Source organism: Vidua chalybeata, chromosome 2 (assembly GCF_026979565.1).
Source record: "Vidua chalybeata isolate OUT-0048 chromosome 2, bVidCha1 merged haplotype, whole genome shotgun sequence".
NCBI lineage: Eukaryota > Metazoa > Chordata > Aves > Passeriformes > Viduidae > Vidua > Vidua chalybeata.
Window position 1 is genome coordinate 111,164,363 of NC_071531.1, and position 25,434 is coordinate 111,189,796.

The 25,434-nt window shown below is 42.5% G+C and overlaps 2 protein-coding genes across 4 annotated transcripts; one reads left to right on the forward strand and one right to left on the reverse strand.

Moving 5' to 3' along the window:
- The first annotated feature begins 369 nt into the window (after nt 1-369).
- On the forward strand, nt 370-6,852 carry PDZK1 (PDZ domain containing 1). Its single transcript, XM_053935185.1, has 8 exons — nt 370-579; nt 873-1,113; nt 2,090-2,226; nt 3,404-3,599; nt 3,835-4,031; nt 4,536-4,730; nt 5,530-5,823; nt 6,775-6,852. Exons 1-8 carry the CDS (start codon nt 370-372, stop codon nt 6,850-6,852), a joined length of 1,548 nt encoding a protein of 515 aa, XP_053791160.1.
- Nucleotides 6,004-24,677, reverse strand: GPR89B (G protein-coupled receptor 89B). Of its 3 annotated transcripts, XM_053935187.1 has the most exons (15): nt 24,105-24,377; nt 22,916-22,987; nt 22,064-22,123; nt 21,225-21,328; nt 19,638-19,744; nt 18,719-18,820; nt 15,778-15,898; nt 15,470-15,550; nt 12,200-12,309; nt 11,141-11,229; nt 10,670-10,762; nt 10,237-10,332; nt 9,583-9,672; nt 8,868-8,933; nt 6,004-8,716 (listed from the first exon to the last, which is right to left on the reverse strand). In XM_053935187.1, the coding sequence occupies exons 3-15, from the start codon at nt 22,088-22,090 to the stop codon at nt 8,510-8,512; spliced, it is 1,293 nt and encodes a 430-aa protein (XP_053791162.1). In that variant the 5' UTR covers nt 22,091-22,123; nt 22,916-22,987; nt 24,105-24,377; the 3' UTR covers nt 6,004-8,509. The 3 variants fall into 3 exon arrangements, with proteins under 3 accessions (XP_053791162.1, XP_053791161.1, XP_053791164.1); XM_053935186.1 differs by lacking the exons at nt 22,916-22,987; nt 24,105-24,377 and adding an exon at nt 24,605-24,677; XM_053935189.1 differs by lacking the exon at nt 22,916-22,987.
- Nucleotides 24,678-25,434: the final 757 nt, after the last annotated feature.

The window sequence follows — 25,434 nt, forward strand, 5'->3', positions numbered from 1 at the left end:
GTATTACACCCTTTCCACAATCCTTACCTTTCCACAATCCTTACTATGTTTTCAGGTAGACTTTTCTTATCTCAGTTCTGCACTTTGCTTAACTTCATGTGAGATACAGAGACAAAAAAAAGCAAGGAGGGTCAGAGAAAAGGGTTTGGCTTCTTCTGGCTAGCCTTGTTAACTAAACTCAGCTTTGCACAGCTGGATTTCCAAAAAAACAAAAAACAAAAAAAAACCAAAAACAGACAAACAAAAAAAAAAAAAAAAAATCCCAAGAATTCTGAAGCAAACCCTCTTGACATGCAGTTTGGGGGAATATACCCTAGGTAAGCTTCCTGTTCTTACTCACAGGTGTTTTCTCCATCCTGTCTGGTAGAGATGACTTCTGCTCTGCAGCCCCGAGAGTGCACAGTGACCAAGAAGCCCCAAAAGAAGTACGGCTTCTTCCTGCGGATTGAGCAGGACACCGCAGGGCACATCATCCGGAACGTGGAACGCAGCAGCCCAGCCGAGAGGGCTGGCCTTCAGGATGGAGACAGAGTGCTCAGGGTTAACGGCATCTTCGTGGACAAGGAGGAACATGCACGGGTACAAATCTGTTCAGTCTGGGATCCACACCGTGCCCCAGGCCCACAGCTGCTGGGTGAAGCTTTTTCTTCCAGTTTTTATGTCTAGGAAACCCAGGAGCAGAGTCAACTGCTCTGAGTATCCCCCTGCATCATTCATTATCCACCACGGGCATGGAATGTCTTTGGGATGCTTCCCTAGTGCATGAGCAGGGGGTGAGACAACAAAAGCAGTGGACAGTGCAGCTTTTCCTGGGTAAAGCTTTTAGCTCTATCACTCCAGTACCTTCTTCCTTTTCCCCTTATCCATTACAGGTGGTGGAGATGGTCAGAAACAGCGGGAATTCCGTCGTGCTCCTTGTTCTGGATGACGCATCCTATGAGAAGGCACAAAAGGAGGGAGTGAACTTGGAAGAGCTGGGTCAAAAGGCACCCACAGGACAACAGCAGGAGCAGCAGTGCCCACCATCCACGGCCACTGCAGCTCCACAGCCCCGGCTCTGCTACCTGGTGAAGGAGGAGACAGGCTATGGCTTCTCCCTGAAAAGCACAGAAGGTGAGAGCCTGAAGAGAAGAAACTGGAGATATAACAAATATGTATATATTTGGCTGCAGGGACAGAGGCAACCACAGTTAACACTTGGGGGCTAGTGGGGAGACACCAAATGCTCTTGCTAACAGAAAGAGAGAAGTAGCATGATGAGTTCAGATCCATATCCAATACACTTCTGTACAGCATATGCAGCACAAGGTTTTCTGAGGACCATGCTTCTCATGGCTTGGAAAACAGATGGAAAAAAAAGAGAGAGAAAAATAAGCTATTTTCTGCTTGTTATTTAAGCCCACTTAACAAAACCAAACACTAGATACGCACTCAATGTGCTATGTTAAGTCCTGTTCCATTCCTCAAAATCACCTCAGGAATCAGCACATGTGGTTCTAGACAGCTGTAAGAAATGCTTTCCCTTATTTGTAAGTTAATTCATCTAGAAAGAAAAGGATTTTGAACCTTTTCCATATATGCCTTTTTTCCAAGGCCAGTCAACGGAAGAGGGAGGTCTTCTGGAAAGCACCACCTCTAAAGAGCCCTCTAAAGGGTATTTTGGAATGAAATATAATTGAGAGACCAAACATAGAAGGCTTCCAAACACAGGAAATTATGAAATGTATAAAACAACAGTAAAAGCAGCTTCTCTCTTCAAAATAATGGGGGGAGAGGAGGGTGGGAGGGAGCAGGAATCAAATCCCTTTCAGCTATGTTAATCAGCCCTTTTGCACCCCTGGTAGGGAAATAAAAACCATTTTGAGCTGCAGATAGTGATTGAATATCCCCCTCCACCACTGAAGGGATTTTTCCAGGCCAGAGTAAGAGACAGAGGAGTGTTTGTGTGGAAGGTTTGTGGTGCTCCCACAATCTGTGTGCAAGCAGAGGCCAAGACTCTCTGAGGACATCAGTGCTGAGTTTCCTTAACCACTATATTCAGGCTTATTGCAGTGACTTGCCCTGTGTAATGAGTTTTCATTTATTTTAGGACAGAAGGGGTTGTTCATAGTAGAGCTTTCATCACAAGGAGCAGCTGCAAAGGCTGGTGTCCAAAATAACGATCGCCTGATTGAAATCAATGGAAAAAATGTGGAAAATGACACCCACGAGGAAGTGGTAGAAAAGGTATTGATTTATCTTCTGTTCTGGTCTACTTTTACAGCAACCTACCAGGGTTACTGAGGAGGCCAGGCTGGCTGATTTAAGCACTTCACAGTAAATCTTGGGAGCTGCTGTTCATGCACCACCAGCACAGCAGTGTAGCCCTGTGCGTTGGTTCTGTTATCAAGCAACCTCTTGAACTGCCTCTCAATGAACACTGCCATCAAGACAGGCCAAAGAACTTTAAATAACACAAGTATAATGCTGCCAGGAACCCTATTAAATCAATTCATTTCCTAGAAGTCCTGGAAATGCTGCTAATGGCAGAAGGGCAAGTGATCAAATGGGGTTTCCAGGGCAGGAAGAGGGAAGCCTCTGATGACAGTCAGCATGAAGCAGGGAAGATTTCATGATTTTAGACAGTAATCCCCTTTCTCCTGTGAAGAAGTCTGAAACTCATGAGATTTACTGCGCAAGTAATTTCACTAATTGGCTGCAAAGAACATTGCTAATGAGGCTTCCAGCTTTCCACTGTTGGCACTGCTAAAACGCAGCTGGAGCTGAAGAGGTTTCAGAGAGCCATGAGACTCCAGCATTCCAGCAGCATTCAGTGCACACGGCTAACTATGGAATCGTGCAACACCTGTGTTTCTTTGAGCTACTGCAACACCACCAGCAGAGTGACACTGGTTAAGATGAGCAAAAAGAGCACCCATTAGAGTAGAAAGGACTAAGAGAAAGACTTGGAGAGGTTGGACAGGAAAAAAAAAAACCTCACCTCAGAATCAGTAATACAGGGAGACAGAAGAGGATCATGAGTGACAGAAACTCGAAACTCCTGTCACTGTAATCTAAAACAGTGGTATAGGTAAGTCTGTATTGCAGAGTTCCACACCTAGAATAGCCAAACACCATCTACTCAGGCTCCCTGGATTCTATAGCCCCATGGCCCTCCACAGGTAATTTCCTACAGGTCAGGAACACAGTATGAAGCATGGAAAATTTCCTCATTCATTACATGCCCTTGATTTTGTCATGGTCCAGGTATCTGACAGGAAAAGAAAGATCAATTTATAGTAGCATGGCCTGGACTAACAGCACCCAGACTCCGCTATGTATCAGTGCACCAGTTACCAAATATCCCCAATTCCCATGTGCTGTTGAAGGGGTGACATCTGAGACTGTACATGTGCTGTCACAGGTAAAGAAGTCTGAAAATCATGTTATGTTTCTACTTTCAAATGAAGAAACAGACCGCTATTTCACAAGCCAGAGGATGGCACTGAGCAAAGAGAGCGCCAGCCTAAGGTTGCTTCCCCTCAAACCACGACTTATTGAGATCCAGAAAGGAAAAAGCGGGTATGGATTTTATCTACGGATGGAACAAAATACTGGTGGTAAGATCCAAGTTAACACACAGACCATGACATTTGCTGTGCCATTTCTTCCTATATGATGTTTGCAGCCCTCATTTTCTTTGGCTTCTTGTTGGCCATCTAGGAGAAATCCTCAGGGAAAACAGCTTCAACCTGAAGAGCAATTCTGACCATTTACATTTGCCATGCTTTTTAATGTTTTTAAAACTCACCAAGCTCTGCCTTCACAGCAATCTTTCTCCCCTTCTTATCTCAGACCACGTAATCAAAGATGTTAATTCTGGAAGCCCAGCAGCCATAGCAGGTCTAAAGGACAATGACATCTTAGTGGCTGTCAATGGCGAGCGAGTGGATGGGCTGGATCATGAAAGTGTAGTGGGAAAAATTAAGCAGTCTGAGGAAAGAACCTCCCTGTTGGTGGTGGATAAGGAAACTGACAGCATGTACAAGCTGGTAAGAAAATGCAAACTACTGCTAGGAATTGATAATTTATCACAATGAAACAGCCAATCTGCTCTGAAACTTTTCCAACTCACAGGAAATGTCTAAGAGACACCTGTATTCCAGCAACTCCACTTACACTGGTACAGGAAGTCACTTAACACCCAAATCTTCGCACTCTTCCTGATTTTTATAGACACTATTGGAACAATTCTGATACAGCACAAATACATCACAATTCAAATACATCACAAGAAGGTTAAGGTCTACTGTTAAGACATCAAATTCAGAGCTACATGACTGTGTAACCATTTATGAATAACAATCATAAATGATTGTTCCCTTCTCACATAGATCAACACCAGATTGCCACTCAGAAGAGGGAAGAATTCTTCACTGCAGCTAAAGTCTGACTCATTAACAAAGTTTCAAACAAAATATGTTGAGCATGAGAGCCTGAAACAGATTTGACAACAGAAATTTTTGTTTTAATGTAATTTTTTTCACTGCTTTCAGGCTCAAATTTCCCCTTTCTCATACTACTACAAAGCACAGGATTCAACCCCAGCTAAAATGGAGGAAAGAGTGGAGTTGCACACTGAGCAGAAAGTGAACCACAAGCCAAGGATCTGCAAGATGGTGAAAGGACCTAATGGATTTGGCTTCAATTTAAACATGATCAAGAGCCAACCTGGATTGTTCATCACTGAGGTATTAATGAAGAATGAGGAGCAAGGAGAAGCTCAAGTAGTCTGTTGGGCAGCTTCCTCCCCTCCATCCTGCAAAAAAAATGCAAGAAAAGCCACAAAAGTCTCTTTTCCAAAGTTCTCAGATCAGAGCTAGAATTGTTTAAGTCAGACTAACATTGTTGACCCAAGATAAAAAATGAGCACCAGAAAGCATTCCTCCTTCTGTTAGAAGGACTCTAACTACTCTAGAGAGTAGTCAGCTTTTGCATAATTTTTGCTTTTATTCATAAGTCTGGCCCACTAAAATTATTTTAGATAGATTTGGTTTTTACTGTAGAACAGCTTAATTATACAAGAGGTGCCTTTGCCCTACTTCTACCCACCTTCTCTGAATTCCACAGCTGGTGAAAGCCAAACTCCTCCTGTCCCAAATTACATCTGTAACTTCAGCTTTCTTGAGATAAAGGGTTCCACTCATTACTAAGGGATCTGTGAATTGTACTAAACGTCGAAGTTATTGGACAGAGACCTCCAAATAGTTAGAAAACTCTTTTTCTGTCTTCATGGTTCTACCATGCCACATTCCTATAATGTAAGTAAGTCTATCAAGATCAAGAAACATCTTAAAATCTCAAACTGATGGGCTCCATGTTATGTCTGGACCCACTGCCCATCCCAATTCCTTCCTGCCCCACAAACCTCCCCTTCCCCACGCTTATTTCACCATCCTCTAGGGAAAGCAGTAACACAGCTAACCCCCAGCTGTTCATGCATCTTTCCAAGCTTTATGCCAAGACCCTGCTTTGAACTCCCCTCTGCAGGTACAAAGCCAGGGACCAGCTGGCAGAGCAGGTGTGGAAAACGACGACTTCTTGGTGGAAGTGAACGGAGTGAATGTGACCAACGACTCCTATGACAAAGTGGTGTCGAGGATCCAAAGCACTGGGGACAGACTGACACTGCTGGTGTGCAGCAAAGATGCTTACAGGTACTTCCAAGGCCAAAACATTCCCATCACAGCCTCCATGGCAGATACAGACACTCCTGAGCCTCCTGCTCACACAGAAAATCATCCACCAGAGCCAGAGAGGAACTCACCTGAGCCAAGGGAAAGGGTGAGTAATCCTGCATTAGGCAGATGCTGAGGGATCACCCAGGGGATAGAAAAAACAATTTTTTTTTTCAGGTAGTAAGTTTTCCAGAGCTAGGATTGTTAACTTGAGCCTGAATTTTTGCAAGTTATTAAAAGGAAAGCTGTTAATTATCACAACATCTCTTCTCTTCCCCACACGTAATACAGGTGAGTATCTTTAATGCAGTATTAAATCACACGAAGAACACACATACAAGAGATTTTATGGAACAAGATAATCCAAATACAGTAATCCCAATGATGGGAAACAGGCAATACAATTGTGGAAGTGGAGGGGAAAGTGCTTAAATACACAAAAAACATAAACAACATTTGTGAAAACCACATGAAATATTTCAAAGTGGATCACTGGAGAAGGAATAGCAAGTGATAGGCTATGATGACATTTTCTATGCAATGTGCTGATTTGAAATTATTTTACTCACTTCATGCCACTAGAAAGAATCCAAACCATGACTAAAGTCAGAAAAGCAAGAAGTTGTTACTTCTTGAAACACTTTTAACCCTCTGTGGTCAGCCTTAAATATTAAAATGCTTATTTTCTGATCATGCAAAAGAGACAGACAAGGTAAGACCAATAGTGTTTCTCATTTATTTTTCATTAGCCTTGTCTGCAAGTTTTTTCAAGAATGTCTTAGTCCCCAAGCTGTATTTTGCAGAAGTTAGCACTACTTTTGAGTTCAAATTGAGCAGATATGGGGATTCAACAATAGAAACCCTCTATTGAACAAATTTCTCTCAAAATGTACTTAACCAAAAAACCCTTCAACAACAAAAATGGTATTTGTTGGTTCATTCTGCCATCTCAACAAGTGTGTGATTAGTGCAGATGAAAACAGGAGTCTGCAACAGTGCAGACTATCAAACATGTTTAGAAACTGAAAATAATCACATCTTTGTAACTCCTCTGCAGGCAGACTCATCCTCCTCCTCCCAATCAGCTGCCTCCACAAGAGCTGACAGTGACAACAGTGATGACACAAAGTTGTGAAGAGACAAAACTATACCAAGAACAACAAAAAAGAAACCTGCCAAATCTTTTCTTCAGTTCTTCTTTGCTATTCCACCTCTCAGAACTTGGCTGTTCCAAAGAGTACCAGAACCATAAAGGACTGCAGACTCCAGCTGCAATAAACACTTCAGTGTAACTTGCATCCATTTAGCACCCAGCTCCACTGGCACAATTTCTGCCTTGTGAAATAGGCATTCCATCACTCACTTCTGAAAAGGCTTAAAGAACTGCAACTTTATAATTAAGTGTCCTGCAGCAGAAGCTGGAAATGTTTTATAGATTCGTAAGCATCTCAGGCTGTTATGGATAAGCTCTTAATAAAGAGCAATTGATTTCTGCCCATCTCCCAGGAAAGGCAGCTCTCCCCCTAATCCAAGCCCATCACCTCAATCTCGGTGGCATCTCTGCTTACAGCAGTACAACTGCTCTGAAATGGCATAAACCCAGGTACTCTGTGCATTATGATCCTTTTTCCTGCTAACATTGCAGAAGCTTCCTTCAAACATTAAGCTAACTTTGTAATTCACAACTCAAGATGTTTAATCGCTATTTTGTCTGCTCTGCATACAGCTGTGGATTAGAACAGTGTATATAATTCAGTCTAACCCCAAGTCACCACCATGCTGTCCTGAATGTGACATAAATGGTTCTGTAATACTGCTGCTGTGCACTTTGCTTCCTTGCTGTACACCAAAGACAACACAGAAATAAATTGTTTAGAGTGGTTATTTTCCCCCCTCCAAGCCTTAGTCTCACCAGCTACAATTTATGTTCCAGAACAATTATAAAACAAAGCCTCAGAGAGTGGCCATGGGAACCTAAAAGTTTAAGTCACAAGAATAAAATTCCTAACATACAATGTAAACAAGGCATGGCAGTGGTCTTCAACTCAACACTGAATTCTACCAAAGAGGAACCCAAAACCTCAGTTCCACTTACGCAGAGAGAGAAAAGAAAGTTGACATTCAGTAAGAGAAAGCAAGTCTCCAGTTCCTAAGGATAGCAGTTACTAGTGATACACACTAGCACACACTACATACAGAAATGGAGCTCTCTCCACTCCACTCCTGCTGGACAGCAAATCCCAACCAACTTCTGGCTCAAATCCAGCCAAATCTTTGGGACTGACAAAAAACAACTGTGATACTTGCATATTACATAAGCTTATTTAATTCCACAGACCTAAACATTCAATTCCAGAATTGCTGTCCTCCAAATCCCAATTATAAGTTGCTTTTCAAAAGAAAAATCACATTTCTTGGTGCCTTCTGTGAAGATGATGTTCCAACAGTAGGAAGTGTTCCCTCAGCCAGCCTACCACACAAGCTCTGATGCCCCTGGATAGTGGTGTGTCCAGGATTGCTTTTATTGCTTGGCAATTAACTGTCTCAAGTTTAACACACACACCCCCATCCCTTCCAGCTGTGGCACTGAACAAAACGAGCCACAGAGCTTGATGATGACACGTGTGGAGGTTCAAGGAGCCAGAACACACAGAGCAGTCCTGTCTCTCCAAGTTTTGCAGTTACACTGCCAAACACACAGAGCAGTCCTGTCTCTCCAAGTTCTGCAATCCACAGGAGCTGCAGCAGTGCAGCTGACAGGACAGAGAGCAGTGCATGGCTGCAGTTCTGCCTCAGAGGGCCATATGCTTTTCTGGGGCTTGTTTGTGTGCTAAATAGAGGAAGAGGATACTGGACAGGGCACTGACTAGGAATATCACATCAAACCAACGGTGATAGAAGTTGAACTGGAGCTCTCCCAGGACCTCTGTAATAATGGTGCGGTATTCCGGAGGCATGCTCATGCGGATCAGGAGCACTGATGACACAAAGTACATTCCCTGGAAGTTAAAACAGGGACAGCAGTTACTGCCTCACCTCAGGCTCTGTGGCTAACAGGGCAGCACACAAAGATACTGTTATGTGTTCAAACACACACAAGGTATGCATGCAGAAATGCACGTGGGCGTGCCCAGGGTTCTCCATACTCACCATTATCTGGGCTAACAGCAGAACAATAACATTGGAGGACTTGCTGCTGGAAATGGCATAGAAGAACTAGGGAAAAAAAAAAAACAAAAACATTGGGAATAAGGAGTTAGGTAAGTCTGATGTCCCTTAGGACAGTGTGAAAATAAGATACCATTCAATACCTTTGCATTTCAAAATAAAAACCATACATTCTAGACCATACATCAAAACCATACATTCTAGAGGGCTACCTGTAAGCTACTTTCATAAACCCTAGTCTGCATCAGTCTTCCCCAGCCAGCTGCACCTTGTGTTAAAAATCACAAAACAATACAAAGAAGTTTAAGCATAGGTACCAAAGGCCAGGTCAAGTCAATGAGTCACATATCTGTTGAGTTAATGCCTTTCAGTCCTTACAGCAGCTTAAATTAAATAATGCAAATGCTTTTAATCACCATCTCATCACCCTTACTAAATAAGCCTTGGCTACAGCAGCATTTTGAACCCTTGCTTACATTTACCATCTTATTTAACATCTAGATCCCTTCCTGACAGAGAGTGGGGAAATATCATGCAAAAGGTATTCTTCTTACCTTCCTCTCTCTGCAAGAATTTATATTCAGATATTTAAACATAAATACATATTGAAAGTTTATACAGTACTTGTTCCATCAAAAGGTAAAGATCTGATAATTAATTTCTCTGTGTAAAACCACTTAACAGTCCTGGTTCTTACCTTTGTAAGTGTGATTAACAACCCTCTAATAGAGGTAACAATGATTATTCCAACAAGAATAAAGGAAATGTGCTGAGACCAGAATTTGACCTGTATCAACAAAAAGAACACAGTTAAAACTTTAATGCTAACTTAATTTACACCACATTGTAAAGCTGCCAATTCTTCAGGGTCTTTGTCTCTCCTAATTGTACAGATATCTATTGTATACGAGGTTTATATAACAGACATTTTCACAAATGTATTAGCAACTGTTTACTCCAAACACAAGAGAAGGAGATTTAGTTTATACCAATCACAAAGAACCCCGTTTTCATAGACTGTGTAAATGACAGAACAACTATTTGCATAAAGTATCAAAATTACTCTGGAGCTGAATGTATTAATCTAATCAGATTGCCCAAACTGCTTCTATTTCTCCAAAACAAAAAGAAAAAACAACAAATCACTGCCTCTCTGGCAAGACCACATCCCCATCTCAGCATAAAATCAGTGTGAAAGCAACATGCATGGTGCATTTTCCTTTTCTCCTCAATAAGTCAAAAGCCAAAGCCACATTCTTGGGGTCTATCACTTTCTCTCTAGCAGCAGGATGATTTTATTTAGATAAGATATGAATTGTTGAAATGGCTGCAAGAATTAATAAAGGCTCACATCAAACTGGATTCCCAGATAATTTACAGTGATCTCAATTCCTCTTGTGACTGGATCAGTCTTCCCCACACGGTCAAATACAATATTGATGGTTGCCTGCAAGAGAGATGGATTTACATTCAAGCAAAAAGGCAAAAGCATTTCTCACTCTCACAGGTGAGGCTCATGCATGAACCATATTGTACCACCAAGAAAAGGGCAGGGGGTGGTCAGATTGCTGAAGGCAGCACAAACACATCCATGCAAGAATTACTGGTAATGCTGTATAGAAAAAGCCAATCCAGAGCTTTATTTCAACCAAGGGCCAGTTTCTTTCAGAATTTCTGGACTTTAAAGAAATTACAGCATTACTTAATGAACTGCATGTGTAGCATAATCTATGCAGGGTATATTTGCATACATCCACAAAAAATGAAATAAAACATTTACATACCATGAAGATTTTCCAGACACAGTAGATGGAGAAAAAATAACCCAAAAAGTTAAAGTATTTCCCCTGAAAAGTTTTGGAATACTCTATTCTCTCCTGGAAATACAAAATAAGGGAGAGGGAGTAGAACATAAAAAAATATATAATTTTCAGAATCACCCACAAAACAAAATTGTAATGGAGCACAAACAGTAGCAAACACAGTCCTATCTTTCTACATCTTTTAATTCAAATGTTTCTGAACTCCTAAGTGTTAATTCATAAGCTTGTAAATAGTTACAGGGCCATGGGGCAGATTCAAGGATGGATCTGAACTGTCATCTAGCCCCGAAGTTAAAGGAACAGATCCTCACTCCACTGCATTACAACATCTCACCATTTACCTATTGAACAGGTTTCAATTTCTCATAACACATGTACTTTCAAACTACTCTGACCTCCCAACACCCATCTGGGCAGTTATTTGCTGTGTACCTTTGTTGCATGCAAGTCAGCAGTTTCCAGGAAAAGCTGCCGACTCAATTCTTCCAGGGCATCCACTTCTTGCTGGATAAGGGACAGATCTGGCAAACCAACATAGTCAAGGCTAGAACACATCTCATGAATTCTTAATTAAGAAAACATTCCCTACCTTCAGCTCAAGGGCCATACCTAATGGTTTGGTCTCCTCTTAGATGCAGAGCAGCTTTGTCATTCAGTCTTCATGCTCCTCATTAAAACAGCAACAAAGAAATCTCAAGGATGAACCTGATGCACACTACTCCAGTTTAAGGAGGTAGGCAGGACACAGTATTTAGGCAGTTGTGCAACAAACTCTTTATTTCTTTGCCTGGGAAACACATCACAGAATAGAACCAGAGCTCTCAAAAACTGCTGGTCCACTTTGACTAGTGTCCCTTGCCACTGAAGTGCATCTCACAATATGTCATCTCAGATCATCTTCATAAACAAAACTGCTGAGTAACTGCTGCAAGAGATTAGTGATTACTATGAATAGTCTGTCAAATAGCCAAATTCTGATTTTAGCAGCTAGTGTGAAAGGAGAGGAAGAAGAGTCCTCAGCCTCCAATATGCAAAATGCACACTTCAAGTGGTCTGCCAGAAATCAGTTGCTGGTAAGCAACTCTGTCAGAGAAGTACAGACCCTTGTTATTCCCAAGAGATTCCTTCTACAGGGAACTGGATGATCTTAAGGTCCCTTCTAACCCAAACCATTCTATGAATCTGTGGTAAGTGTGCACATCAAGTGTCCCCTGATCTGCTGTACACCTCACCCATGGTGATGCAACAGAGCATTTATAAAGCAGGACAGAAACATAAAACTTCTGCCTGTGTCACAGTAAAACCGTGTCCAAGTAAAACTGGGAAAAAGGTCAGACAGTGCCACAGAACAAACTTCCCAGGAGACATTAGGCTTGAAATGTGTTGAAACACAAACGCTTTGTGACTGTCCCAACTAACAATCTACCTCTCAAAACAAAGAGAGCTGGATCCACCTCCCAAGACAGGTGCCAGCATGCAGATGAAGGATACTTTCACTGCCAGGAACAGATGTTGTAACACTTTTTATCATTCCCCAGAAGCCAGTGGGTCTGTTATGCACTTCACCTCTCTGGAACATTGTCCTGTGAGCCACTGCTATCCTGAAAGAATAGAAAACACAAGTCCTTAGGAATATAATATTTTTATGAAAAATCAAAACAAGAAAAAAAAATACACCAGTTTCTTAGAAGATGCTGTTAAACTAAATTCACCAAAAAGAGATGACCCTTTTTTCTTCCCCTAAACACCAATTCCGCTACATAAAATTATCCTGATTAGGTCTGGAGTAGAGCCCAGATCGAATCAAGTGAGATTCAATGAGATATTTGCCAAGTCTTCCATTCAGGATCCTGTTTCAACCCTAAAGGGATTTAAACCCCGTTAAAAAGTCAGAATTCAAATGGATTTCTCAATCATATGATTAGTTGCTATCCTTTCCTCAAACACATGACTGTGTTATCTCAAGCTCAGGAATTAGAAGACTTCTCATGCTCCTCCCTCCCCTTGAACACCTCTTCTTTATCTCGGCACATCTGCCTTTTCCATGGAGCTATGAGTTCTGGATGGTGTGCAGAGCACTCTCTGATATGCTGTCACTCACTGCTGGGCTGCATGACAAGCTGCTATGAAGCACAAACACACAAATCCATTCTTGGACTGAACCACTGGATGCCTCAGGCGATCTGAACGTGACTCCTGAAGTGAATTCCAACACCCCAGCAGCTGCTGCGTATCGTCCCTCACACTTCCATGTGAACCACAGCATAATCCCCATGAGCAGTGTTGGCTTCTGGTCTTGTTCCCTCACATTTCTCCCCAATGAAATTTGTGAGCAAGGTATCCATTCCTAAGCTGAAAACTATTCACAGGATTCTCAGGATGATCCATGATTCTGTGGGGTTTGGTCCCTTTCTTGTAGCTGCAGCCAGCATTGCTGCATTTGGCACTGAGCCCTCTTCAAGGATGTTGATAAGCAGTGTAATTAAAAAAAAAATAAAAATCATTCCATCATTCCTTTCACATCAGCAAAATAAACACCCTTGGGGCACCCTACATACAGATAAAAGCACATATGGCCACAGACTACAAGTAACAGAGATCTTAGAATCTTGATAGCTGCCAAATGTAAGAAATGCATTTTTAATCCTTGCTTTCTTCACAGTACACAGATTCACATGGTCCATCCCAAATCATCCACAGCATTGCAGCAAAAATGCACCAATGTCCAGGTGAAACACAAGGTTATAGATACACAAAGGCAAATCTTCTCTTTTTAGATCTCTGTATCCACACAGCAGCAGTTCTGGAGATCTCACAGAAAGGATCCACAGACAAACCCCACACACTCTGTGTGTGTAGTCTGGTAATGATGTTATGTGATATTTGTGTCACATCAGCTGATCTGACTCCAACATGACACAAATGAAGCAATGCCATCAGAATGCTGGCATTTCAAACCTCAGGATTAGTTATGTCACACCTGCAAGAACGAGCATAAAGAATCTGACAGCCTGGGAGGTGAGTTTCCATAAGGCTTTATTTGATGGTGCTCAGGAAGGAGAGAAAAGTGATTCCTGTGCAAAAACCATCAGGGCAAACAACTTTCACCATCTCCTACTGACTAGGAAGCCAGCATGAATAAGGGTTGGCATGAGAAGAAATGTCAGGATCAGCAAAGAAAACAAAAGCGTTATGTTCTATTGCCTTACAACTCTTGTGTTCACTGATAAGTTCTGAACTATGAGTAGTACTGAGAATGTGGCCATCACATCAGTGACAATTTATGCAACTGCAGCATTTACCCAGAGCTGGAAAATACTGCTATTCCCACTTGTTCTGCCAATTACTTAGTTAGCATTTGGACTGATACATATCTAACCTTTTAAATTTGGCTTTACATGAGCAAATAGTCCAATCATGCAAGCCCACTGCTCCCTGTTAAAGCAAAAAAGAGAACAAGAATCTACAGAACTCAAGCTTCCGCTACTTCTTGCACAGTTCTGAGACTACTTAGTTTTGCACATTGTTTTGGGTTTTTGTTGGTTTTTTTTTTAACATATACATGAGTTTCATTATAATTCCCAAATGATTAATACATGGCTCTTCATAATAGTTAGGAATTTGCCATATTCAGATTTCCTGGCCATAGGAAGGCATGAATGTGCTAGTTAGTTACAAGCCTCTGGCATCCTGACTTTTACCCCAACATCACTCTCCCTGGACCAGAGACCTAAAATCACTGCACAAAACAAAAGAGCAGAGTCAGAAACAGCACTACACAGTATCTTTTAACTCCAAAGGCAGTCTTTTAGAGTGCTTCCAGTCAATTAAATCAATTAAACGTGAGTAATTAAATTCTCTCACTACTTACCATCTCACACATGACCACAAATACAGAGTTGTTCACTGCTTCACATTTTCAAAGGGGAAGGAGGTTATGCTTTAACTACACTTCCATCAGCTAATACTCATCAGCAGATACATACATGGTGATAAATTTGGCAAGGGTGAGCTATCTAAAAACTCCTCTGCACATGTTAACAGGCTGCATTGGAACATTAAAGCACCAAAAGTAAAGTCTGGGAGACTGTTGTGTCAGACAGTCAAACCTTTGAAGTGACTCCAGTAACTAGATTTATTCTGCACTACTAGCAAGACATGAAATATGTAATATTGATATGAAATATGCAGACAAAAATCTTTTCAGTGTAAATGAAACTACATTGTTTCTGAAAGTAGTTTTTTTTTAGCTTGGGGGACATGGAATAAGCTAAACCAATGCCAGCAGAGTTCTGATGGCACACTGGTGTACTATAGTATATCCACATTAGCAATGTTTTGCAATTCTGCAAAACTTAACCAACATAAACCTTGCTGTTTGCAAGAATATAGCTGTGTCCACACCAGCTTATTACCCTGCTTCAACTTTGGCCAGGATCCACCATATGTACAAACCACTTTCTGTCCTGAAACCACGAGTAAGAGCCAGCTGTAGTGGCCTAAGGCTCCCTGAGTCAGCAGGAGAGAAAGGTGCCCATCCTACATATTAGTTATGTTGCCAGCAGAAAGTTACAAATAGTCTTGGAAGCCTAATCTGTGCCACTGCAGCCAGAAAGGGCACTACTCAGTGTTGAAAACAGTCATGTATCAGGCCAGAACAAAACACCACACAGCTCAACCCAATTCAGATTTCAAGAACTATCTTATTGCTGATTGCAAATCCTTGAGATAAATAATTTCGTGCTACTGTTGTCCTCTCACCTTTTTTTCTTGCTAACAATCATGTCCATAGTCTGAAGGAGTCGTCGCTCCAGAGCCAAAATATCTGCATCTGTTACATTCCTGCAAAATAAAGACTCCAATTAGGCCTGCTACCCCATTTCAGAGGAGATGTGCACATGCCTATGAGGCAAAGAAAAGCCTGTATAATGTGCAGCAGCAGTGGAAATGGTTCTAGCATGCAGACATGACAACAGCTAGATTCAGAAAAAAAGTAACAAAAAAACTTGAAACAATGCCACAGGAAAAGCAAAAAATAATCTCAAAAAGCTGGACAAGGCTGCAGTTACCTGAGAAAGTAGGACATGTAAGTATATGGACAGTTGACAGCCCCAAATCCTGACAGTAAAGCCATGAGTGTCACCCCAATCACACCAACACGGCTGATGAGCTGTTCTATAGACAGGATTCCTGAGGGAAGGAAAAACATGGCATCAGCAACCTTGCTCTCTTCACTTTGCTCCACACTTGATGCCTCCCTAACATAAAACACAGCTGCTTAATTAATCTGACTGCCTTCCCACTGCAATGACCCCAGGTAACAGGAAGAACAGACAGGGACTAGGAGAAGAAAGGGGTAGAAAGTCTCCCTCAGAAATCACATTACCATGCTTAGAAACAGGGATGGGGAACTCCAGCGATGAAGAAACTTAAGACAGATATATGGATATGCAGAGAGAACTAAATATCAGTATTTTGGTTCCAAACTAATAAAATATGTTTGCCATTTGCTGAGATGGGAACCTAAATCTTCCACCAGGCACTTATAAAGGACTGTCATCCAAAAAAGCACTTTTGCAATTATCAGCAATTATTACCAAACCAGCTGGTCCTGGCAAACTGGCCTAAAAACCTGAACCCCCATCCCATTAGAAGCAACCCCTCCAGATCAGACACAAGCTGTGCTTGTAGGACAGTGGGCTTGGGAAGCTTAAGGTGCTCCTGGCTGTTCAGTGTTCATCTGGTTGACACAAACTCGTTGAGGTGACCACCAACAAGGTCTTCTACCTGAGCACCAAGTGGACTCTAAAACACGTAATTCAACGTGAACATCAAGCCTGTGCTGTAACCATCACCAAGCACTGAAGCTGCATTTTTTCTTACCATAGACCTCAACCTGCCTTCTTAGGACACAGTACCATGTGTATTAAACACCACTCACTTTTTAGGGAGCTGGTTATAGAGCAGCTGCCACACACAGCACATTTAGAGCTTACACGATTGCAAAGCTGAGATGGCTGAGCGCCAAACCACATTTCATGCTTCAGAGAAGTGGAATGAATGATGAAAACAAGGCAAAAAGACTTCACAAAGGGAAACCGAGACACCCAGTCATGTGCAGCTGCACAGAGATTTACAGGAGCTACAGAATGTGCTACAATACACTGGCCTTTTGCCCCACACACTGTCAGACTGCAGCACTTAAAACAGAGATGCCTTCAAAATGACATGACATGCCACTGGTTGGAGCAATGCTTCCCCATGAAACTCACACATAAAGTGAATTAATGTTCCATCAACTCAGACAATGGTAGGAGCTTTATTAGAATATTGGTGTGTCATTAGGCATAACCTTCCTTCCACGACAAGCTCCCAAACTCAGGTTTGTGAAATAAGTTCAAGGGAGCCTTTGCTCAGTGGTGCACTTTTCAGCTGCAGGACACTGCCATCCCCATCCCCACCTGACCACTCCCTGATGAAACCCACAGCAGCCTTGTCTGTACATGCAGGACAGCAGAACCCCAACAATACAGCAGGGAATAAACATGCAGAATCCTTTGCTCTAACCTCATGTCTACACCTGGTAGGATAAGGCATTGTAGAACTCTTAAGTGGAGGTAACACACCCTGTAAAGTACAATTAAAAACAGAAAACACCCTACGAGGCATTCTGGAATCTGCAGGTGTTACATAGCCTCCCAGAACCTTTTAGTGACCTAAAGAGGATTACCCAAACCCCATGGCTAAGTTTCCACTGGATTGTTACATTCTCCCAACTCAAGCACCTTCTGCAGCTCACAATGGATACAAGTTTTTCTTGGCAATGGAACACTGGGCAGAGGGACCTGCGCTATACATCAGCTGCTGGATTTCGGAGGCAAATGACACAATCACAAAACACAGACACACATTTTCTCTTAGGAAACTTTTAGGATCACAGATGAAAGGGTGAGTAGACCCTACAGCAGTTGGTATTCCTCAACTTCTCATGTGAGTACAGAGTCAAGCAGCTTCCCACAGCACAGAAAGACTAAGCTGAGCATTTTGCATGTAGACAGACATATTCACCAATTTCCGTGAAACAGCCTGAATTTCACCTGTTGGGAACAATATCCAAACAATTTTCCAGTGCAGGGGAAACAGAAGGGCAATGTAAGTTACACAGGTAACACCAGTGACAAACAGTCTGGTTCTAACAGCATTACAATCCTTCAGCACAGTCAGGTGCCTCAACGGTTCAGCACAGCCAGGCACACCCCTCACTCTGTTGGACCCAAGCTAGCCCAAGTGCACACAGTATCTTCACACTGAAAATACTCATGACCACAACAGAGACACCCAAGCTAATTCTGTAAACAAACAGCTCTGGCATCCAGCAGGACTCACCAACCCACACTCCAGTCCTGTGCAACTGCACAACCTCTGGGCTCTGGCACAGCAGGAATCTGTACCAAAGCCAGCACAACTGCCAGGCCCCATGCTGGCTACAGTCCGTGCAGCTCTGGAGTTCAGGCACACTGCTGTGTTTTGGACACAACTGGACAGCCACTCATGCTAAACTCATCTGATTTCAGCCACAAGAAAGAAAAACCTGACTGAAAAAAAGTCAGATGAAGGATTGGTTGTTGGTCTGCTTCTCAAATAAACTAGGTTTAGTCTCCACAGTAGAAAGAAGTAAGTAAATAAAAATTGTGATCAGCTTTTCGTGGAGATAAAGTTTCTGTGTCCTCAAAAGTACACCATGTCTAGGATCAGTTAGAACTTAATTCCTTCAGGTTTTCCTGTGGTCTTGAAAGAAAACTAATGAAAACAATCCAGATGTATCCACCCATTTTTGTCAGTCTGATAACCTTCATACTGCAGATTTCAAAGCAGAGCAGACCCTCAGTTGCCAGAACAACTTTCTACAGTCCCAGCTGCAGAGCTGGGATAATAATAGCTCCAAAATAAAAGTGAAATAACAAAGTCTATTTGCAGGAGGGAAGAAATCAGCAAGAAAATGAAACTCACCATGTTTTGGGCTCAGGATTGGAAACGGATCCCCCAACTTCCAGAAGAAATACATGAATGTCAACCAGACAACACATGCAAAAAGTAGTTTCTGTCTGTGCACTAATGGAGAGGAAAAAGGGAGTGTTTAAAATAGGTTCTTCCTTTAGGGCTTTTTATAGCTTGCAACATTTCTACACTGATCTAAATGCTACTTTGAGAACTGGTGGCCAAAGCAGGTGTCACCTGACAGAGCTACAGCTTGCAGTGTGCACCCCTTCACCTCACACAAGGCTCCACTGTCCACATGGGACCACTTCACAGCTTCTTTCTTGTGTGATCTTGAACGTGAATCTTAAATATTTCATCTTCATGGCAAAACTACACATTTAATATTCCCAACCTACATGCCTAAGCTTCACACAAAAGAGTGATGTGTATCACACATCAAGGTGTGATGTGCATCACAGCTCAAGGGTTAAGTGTCCATTAGCCTATGGAAGAGGCCTCATCCAGACAGCAGAAACAAAAAAAGCAAAAGTAATTTACTGAGCTTTTCTGCTTCAGAAGTGATTTACTGAGCTTCTCTGCCTCATTTCTTTTGCCCCCTAGCAGAAAAACAGAGCCCTGCCAAGGGTTGCAGTGTTTGGCTGCAAGCTTAAAATAGCAAAGGAACAAATCCCAGTAATATTACTCTGAAGTGCTCAACTTTGTTGAAACCTGTGAAGAAAAGCAGCATTTGCTGGAGTCACATAAAGCATTCATTTCCTGACTGTTCAATGAATGGTCTATGATGAAGTATGAAAGTCCAAAGAGAAGGTATTTAGCCAGAACAAAGCCAGAGCAAGGAGGGAGGTACGAGGACAGTGACCAAAATTATTTCTCATTTGTATTCCTACTCTCAAATTAGCAGCTCCCCTGCCACAAACCGAGTACTCACATAATCTGATATTGCTCACAACAAAGTAACCAATGTAGAAGGGCACCATGAAGACTAGGATGAGCAAAATGACACAGAGGTTCAGCTTCCAATGAAAATATCGAGAGCTGAAATAAAACCAAAACACTGATTTAGCACAAGACCATAATACAACAAATTTTTCAAAGAAAATTGCATGTCAGTGAAATCTTTTTAACTACATCAAGCAATGAATAATATTGGCTTAGCATATAGAATATTCTGGATTTTTTTTTTATTAGGGTAGAGGAGAGGGAGTTGTTCAGTTTGGGGTTTTATATGGTTTTATTTTTAAATACAGATATCAAGAATGTGTATTTAAAACTGAACAACTATCCAGAAAACCACGCTGGGTTATTTTATCAAGTACTGTATTTTCTATGGTAACTAGTGCCAGTTGCAGCATGATTCATGTGACTGATTGTTCACCCAGTTGAACAGTAAATCAAAACTAAGTAGAAGCAGTAATTAATTTTCTAATGAACAGCTGAGTCAAAAAAAAAAGAGCTAATTCATATTGAAAAGACTAAAAATATTTCATGTTAATAAGTCAGCATGTTTCACTTCAGAGTGAATTATCTCCTCTGAAAGATTTTGCAAAGCAAGGTTTTATAAATACATATATAGATCAACATGATGAATATTCCTCTGACCAAATCAGAGTAGTCAAATGCAGGTGAGATCATCTTGGCTGAACTGACCTTTCACTTTACTTGAACAGAAAACTACATGTCCCCATTCCCACCATTAACTCATATCCTTTTTATCCTCAGGGAAGAAGAAATGACAAGGATCCTTGTCACTTTTTCCTAACTAATTCAGAAGCAAACATTTTAATCTGTACTTAAGTCTAGTCCTTTACTGAAGCTTATAAAAGCATTCTCCTCAGCAATCTTTCTGGCTACCAGCCCCATGTATTAATAACATACAGAACTAACATTACCTTTCATCAGTTCTGTACTTCTTGCCTTTCAACCCCTTTGACTGCTCTCTTATACTTGTAGGATGAGATAGAACTGTAACATGTAGAGGCTAAGTTGGGTTTCTTCTTATTCTATCTTCTCTTTCGTATTGACTTCCAAAGAAGACAGTTTTTAACATCCCCTTTATGTAGAAGTTCTCACCCTGTTGTTAAGGGGGGATTCACCTTTGATTCACAAATCCTGCATTGTTACAGACTATTCACTCCTCTGACCACCAAAGAAAAACCAGAGCTTAAAGATTCTGTAGTCTTTAGCATCTGAAAAGTGCTGTTAGTACGATCTGAAGAGTTACAATACTTCCATAAAAGAAATAATTTATTTCAGCTTCACAAATGGAGAACATCAAAGGCAAAAGCCTTGCCCTAAGGACCTAGACCAATTGTTAATAGCAATTGCATGGGAAGTTGGAAGCTTATGGCTACTAGTCCCATGTTCTGTCAAATAAATAAATGTTGCTGCACAAACATCTTCCTTGAGCTGCTGACAGTTTTCTCCCGTGATTTTCCCAATCCATTAGTTTAGAAGTTAGACTGAAGATGCTGCAGGGCACAAGGCAGGCCAGTCCCCAGCAGGCTCCCAGACTCACCTGCTGTTCAGCACTCCCAAAATCTCAAAGATGATGAGTTCAAACATGGTACAAGAGAAGGCAAAAGTCACAGAGAAGATCACCTGGACCACATACTGTCGCACCTGCAATGCAGAGAACAATCCAGAGACATCAGGCACTTACATTTCTGGAATGGCATCCTGATATCCTCAGATAACAACACAAATCACAAGGCATGATGGCCCACAACTGAGTCTCTTGCTTAAAGGCACCAAGTCCTTTATCTGCTTAAGGAGAAAGCCAAAAGCCTCTTGGAAAACAGAGGGCAAAGTCATACACTAAGAGAGCTCTTTGCTATTAACCTTAGGTTTAAAAATAAAATCTACATCAGAAAAACTGTTGGGGTCTGAATTTGGCTTGCACTTAAACCACCTCTAACCTAGACTACAACCTCATACTCCACTATGGATAAGAAAATGGCATTTTTATCCCATCCAATCCTCACAACCAATTCAGCTGCAATTGACACATCTCACTGGATTTGATTTTGTCTCAACAATTTCACTTTATATAAGCTGAGCTTACCAGGGCAAAAGGCAAAACAGTTCCCTCAGTTTCCTATTACCCCTGCATCTCCTCCATATTTCTTTTTATTTAACAGTAGCCAGTATAGAAACTTTCAGTGGCCACAGAACCCATTTCCTCAGATATCTAGGAGTCTTTCAAACAGAAGCACAAGAGGAAATTAAAAAGAAAGGAACTGCAGACAAGATAAAAGGGATTAAAGAGAGGAACAAGGCTAAATGCAGTTTTAAAAATATTTCTATAATTGGGAGTACTTTTAAAGATACAGAATTGTAATGAAAGTTCCTTCTCACCTCATAATCCTTGAAGAGCTTTCGCATGAAGAAGAGCCACCCAAATCCAAAGAACAGCACCTGCAGAAGAGATGAAGCACTCGACATCTGCATCCTGCAACTTGCCAAACACCAACCCACTGCACTGCTGACTGTAAATTAAACAAATGGAAGGAAAAGAGCTAACCCAAAGTACTCAAGATCCACAAAAGATTAACACTTGCCAAGGTCCCATGGAAAAAATAACATTTTAAATATCTAAGTGTAGCAGACACAAAATGCTATGGCCTTAAGGAAGATCTAGTCAAGACAACAGAGTTTGGTGTTCCAAAATTCTCAGAATTCCTCAGTTCCTGGCCTGCCAGAATCCTTTGCACTCCTGATTCTTGTTTCACTCTTGTAATCTACAGAATTAAAGCCTATGGGTTTTTTTACAGGAAATACAGAAATGGAGGCAAAGCAAACACTTGAATGCCCACCACATCCACAGCTTCTAGGGATGAGTAAATGTTATAAAAACATCTGCTGTTTCTTGTAGACTAGAAGTGCATGTGAATTTTTTGTAGAAGTCTTTACTGGTTAGACACTGACACATTGTGGGTGAAAGATGCTACAGGGATCTCTAAGGTGGGGAAAAGGCAGTGCTGAATGCCTCAAACCACAATCTGGAGCTGCAGGAAGCCACATGGACAAGGCAGGTGAAGCAGAAAAAGCCAATAACACTTTGCATTTCAGTGGTCATGAAAGCACATTACAAAATTTGTTAAAGTTTCTTCACACTCCAGAAGGGATCAACTTAATATCACAGCTATTTTACAGATGACTCAAATGAAGTAAATACAAGGTGAACAAGGTGGCCAAAATTGCAATTACCTGTCTTCAGAGAGTTAAAGGGGACTGTGTTGTGAGGCCTCCTGTGGGTAGTCCCATCTACTCCTCATGAGACTGAAAGGGAGTGTAATGATTTAAAAGAACCCAAGCAAAAAGAGAATTCAGGAAATACTCAGTATTTTTTTACAGAAGTAGCTTTGGCCAAGGCAAAGACAAAATTCAGTATATGTCAGACATCACGGAATAAAGTCAGTTTATCTCCTCAGAGCACATGGAAAAGGCCAGAGCTTTCTGCCCACCCTGCCGTGGAGATGAGAAACATTCAAAGACAAAAACAAAGGAATTATTGTGCATTACTTCCCTGCACATCAGGAGTAACCACAGCAGCAAAGGTAACACGCTAACATGATTTACAGACAAGAAATACCTGGAATGCTGGGCAAGAAGATCAAACACAGCCTGCCTTGAAAGAACAACTGAAATAGGAACAAGGTCAAATGAGGGATTTGTAACAGCTGCCAAATCTTGTTTGAGGAGGACTTCAGACTTTAAAGTGGCTGCTAGCAAAAAGGAAAGATATTCCACAAGCCTCCTATCTGGGGCTCATAAGCTAAATAAGTATGATAAGCAAATGAGAGCTACATAAAATAATTCCACATCTAACTGTAGGAAGGAAGGAAAAGGTAGAGACAAACTCTTCAAAAAGAAGTAAAAGATGAAGAGATAAGTAGGTACAGTAATAACCAAAAACTGAACAAGAAGATTAGACTCCCCTTGTGTTAGGGACTGTACAAAAGCAAAGAAAGACATTTTGGTAGAAGTTCACACTCTGAGACACTGCAGGTGAATGTGACATGTAAACTCAGCAAAATCTCGAGTATTTGACAATTACATGCAGTGACTCAAACATCTAACTTGGTACTGTTAAAGATGAGGAAAGGCTTCAAAGCTGCCATCAGAAATGAAAGAAAAGCTATTAGCTAAGTTAGAGCTCAGAACTCAAAGCAAAAAAAGTGTGAGTTTTTGTTCTGGGTGAACTGTACCAAAGCTGTGCTCTAACCCTAACCCAAACCTTAACCTTCAAGCCACCAAGAGTGAAAAAGCACGCTGTAAGCAAAAATCAGAGCATTATCAAATGGGAGGGCATTGTTCTTCTAAGAAACAGCCAAAGCCTGTCCTGAAAATTGTCAGGAATTAGGGTTGTGCATCGAAGTCTACTTAAGACAACCACCTGCTGCTAAGAGGGGAAAGGTTCCTTTTCTTCAGCTCATCCCTCCTCACTACAGAACAAAACTTTCACACCAGCTCAGAAGATTAAAGATTAAATCAGATCCCTCTATGATCCACTAAAACGCATTTGCATCTGGCCCAAATGTCTAGGGTCAACACTGCCATCAAGGTCCAGCTTGTCTGCAGCCTTGCTGAGAAACATCAGAAATAAACCAAGCACTCGGTAGAGACCAGCACGGTGAACTTCTCTGCCTGTCCCAACTGGAGGAACTTAAATTTAAACTTAAGCGGAGCTCGGTTCTCCTGGGCCCCCCGTGAGGGTCCGCGCGCCCCTCGCGCGGAGCGCTGCGCACGCGCGCCCCCAGGCGCCGCCCTCGCGCTCCTCCCGCCCGGACAGGGCGCAGGGCGAGGGGAAGCCCGGTGACGGCGGCACCTCCCCGCTCCCTCGCCCTTCTCCCGGCCGGAGGCGCCGCGCCGCAGCGGCGGGGAAGGGGTGGGTACCTGCGAGGTGAACATGATGCTGGAGTCGATGAGGAAGCTCATGGCGGCGCCCAACGCTGCCCGCTCCGCCCCGCCCGCCGCGCTTCCGGCTCCGGGGGCGGCGGCGCGCAGGCGCGCGGGCGCGTGCCCCGGGCTCGGCGCCCCGCCCTCCTCGCGGGGAAGCTCCGCCCCCCCCCCCGCGGCGGGCCCGGCCCCGGGGCGGGGAACATGGCGGTGCCGGCGTGAGGGGATGGGGCGGGCACGGCCGCGAACCTGAGCCCTTCGCCTGCCCCTTCGAGCTCTGCTGCCCTCAAAAGCCGCGGGAAGGGCACCCGCTGCTGGCCTGGGGGCGGAAGGAGGTGTGCGAAGGGGAGGGTGAACACCGGCCTCTGGGGTCCCCAGCACGGGAGGGACACGGACCTGTTGGAGCAAGTCCTGAGGAAGCCACCGAGTTAATTGGAGGGATGGAGCACCACTCCTATGACAAAAGGCTGAGAAAATTGGGATTGTTCAGCCTGCAAAAGAGACGGCTTAGGGGTGACCTAATTGCAGCCTTGCAGGGTCTGAAGGGAGCCTGAAAGAAAGATGGAAAGAGGCTTTTTACAAGAGCGTGCAGTGACAGGACAAGGGGGAATGGATTCAAACTGAAAGAGGGCAGGTTTAGATTAAGCATTACAAAGAAATTCTTTACTGAGAGGGTGGTGAGGCACTGGAATAGGTTTCCCAGAGACATGGATGCCCCATCCCTGGAAGCATTTAAGGCCGGGTTGGGTGAAGCTCTGAGCAACCTGGTCTAGTGGGTGATGTCCCTGTCTATGACAGGGGTGTGGAACTGGATGATCTTTAAGGTT

Excerpts from the sequence above, each read along its gene's own strand:
- PDZK1 (XM_053935185.1), top strand. The coding sequence starts at position 370 with ATGACTTCTGCTCTGCAGCCCCGAGAGTGCACAGTGACCAAGAAGCCC. Across the intron at positions 580-872 it reads ACAAGGAGGAACATGCACGG|GTGGTGGAGATGGTCAGAAA; the intron begins GTACAAATCTGT and ends TATCCATTACAG. Across the intron at positions 4,032-4,535 it reads CTGACAGCATGTACAAGCTG|GCTCAAATTTCCCCTTTCTC; the intron begins GTAAGAAAATGC and ends CACTGCTTTCAG.
- GPR89B (XM_053935186.1), bottom strand. The coding sequence starts at position 24,646 with ATGAGCTTCCTCATCGACTCCAGCATCATGTTCACCTCGCAG. Across the intron at positions 21,329-22,063 it reads AGCTCTTCAAGGATTATGAG|GTGCGACAGTATGTGGTCCA; the intron begins GTGAGAAGGAAC and ends TCTGCATTGCAG. Across the intron at positions 11,230-12,199 it reads ATCTGTTCCTGGCAGTGAAA|ATCTGTCCCTTATCCAGCAA; the intron begins GTATCCTTCATC and ends TTGGTTTGCCAG.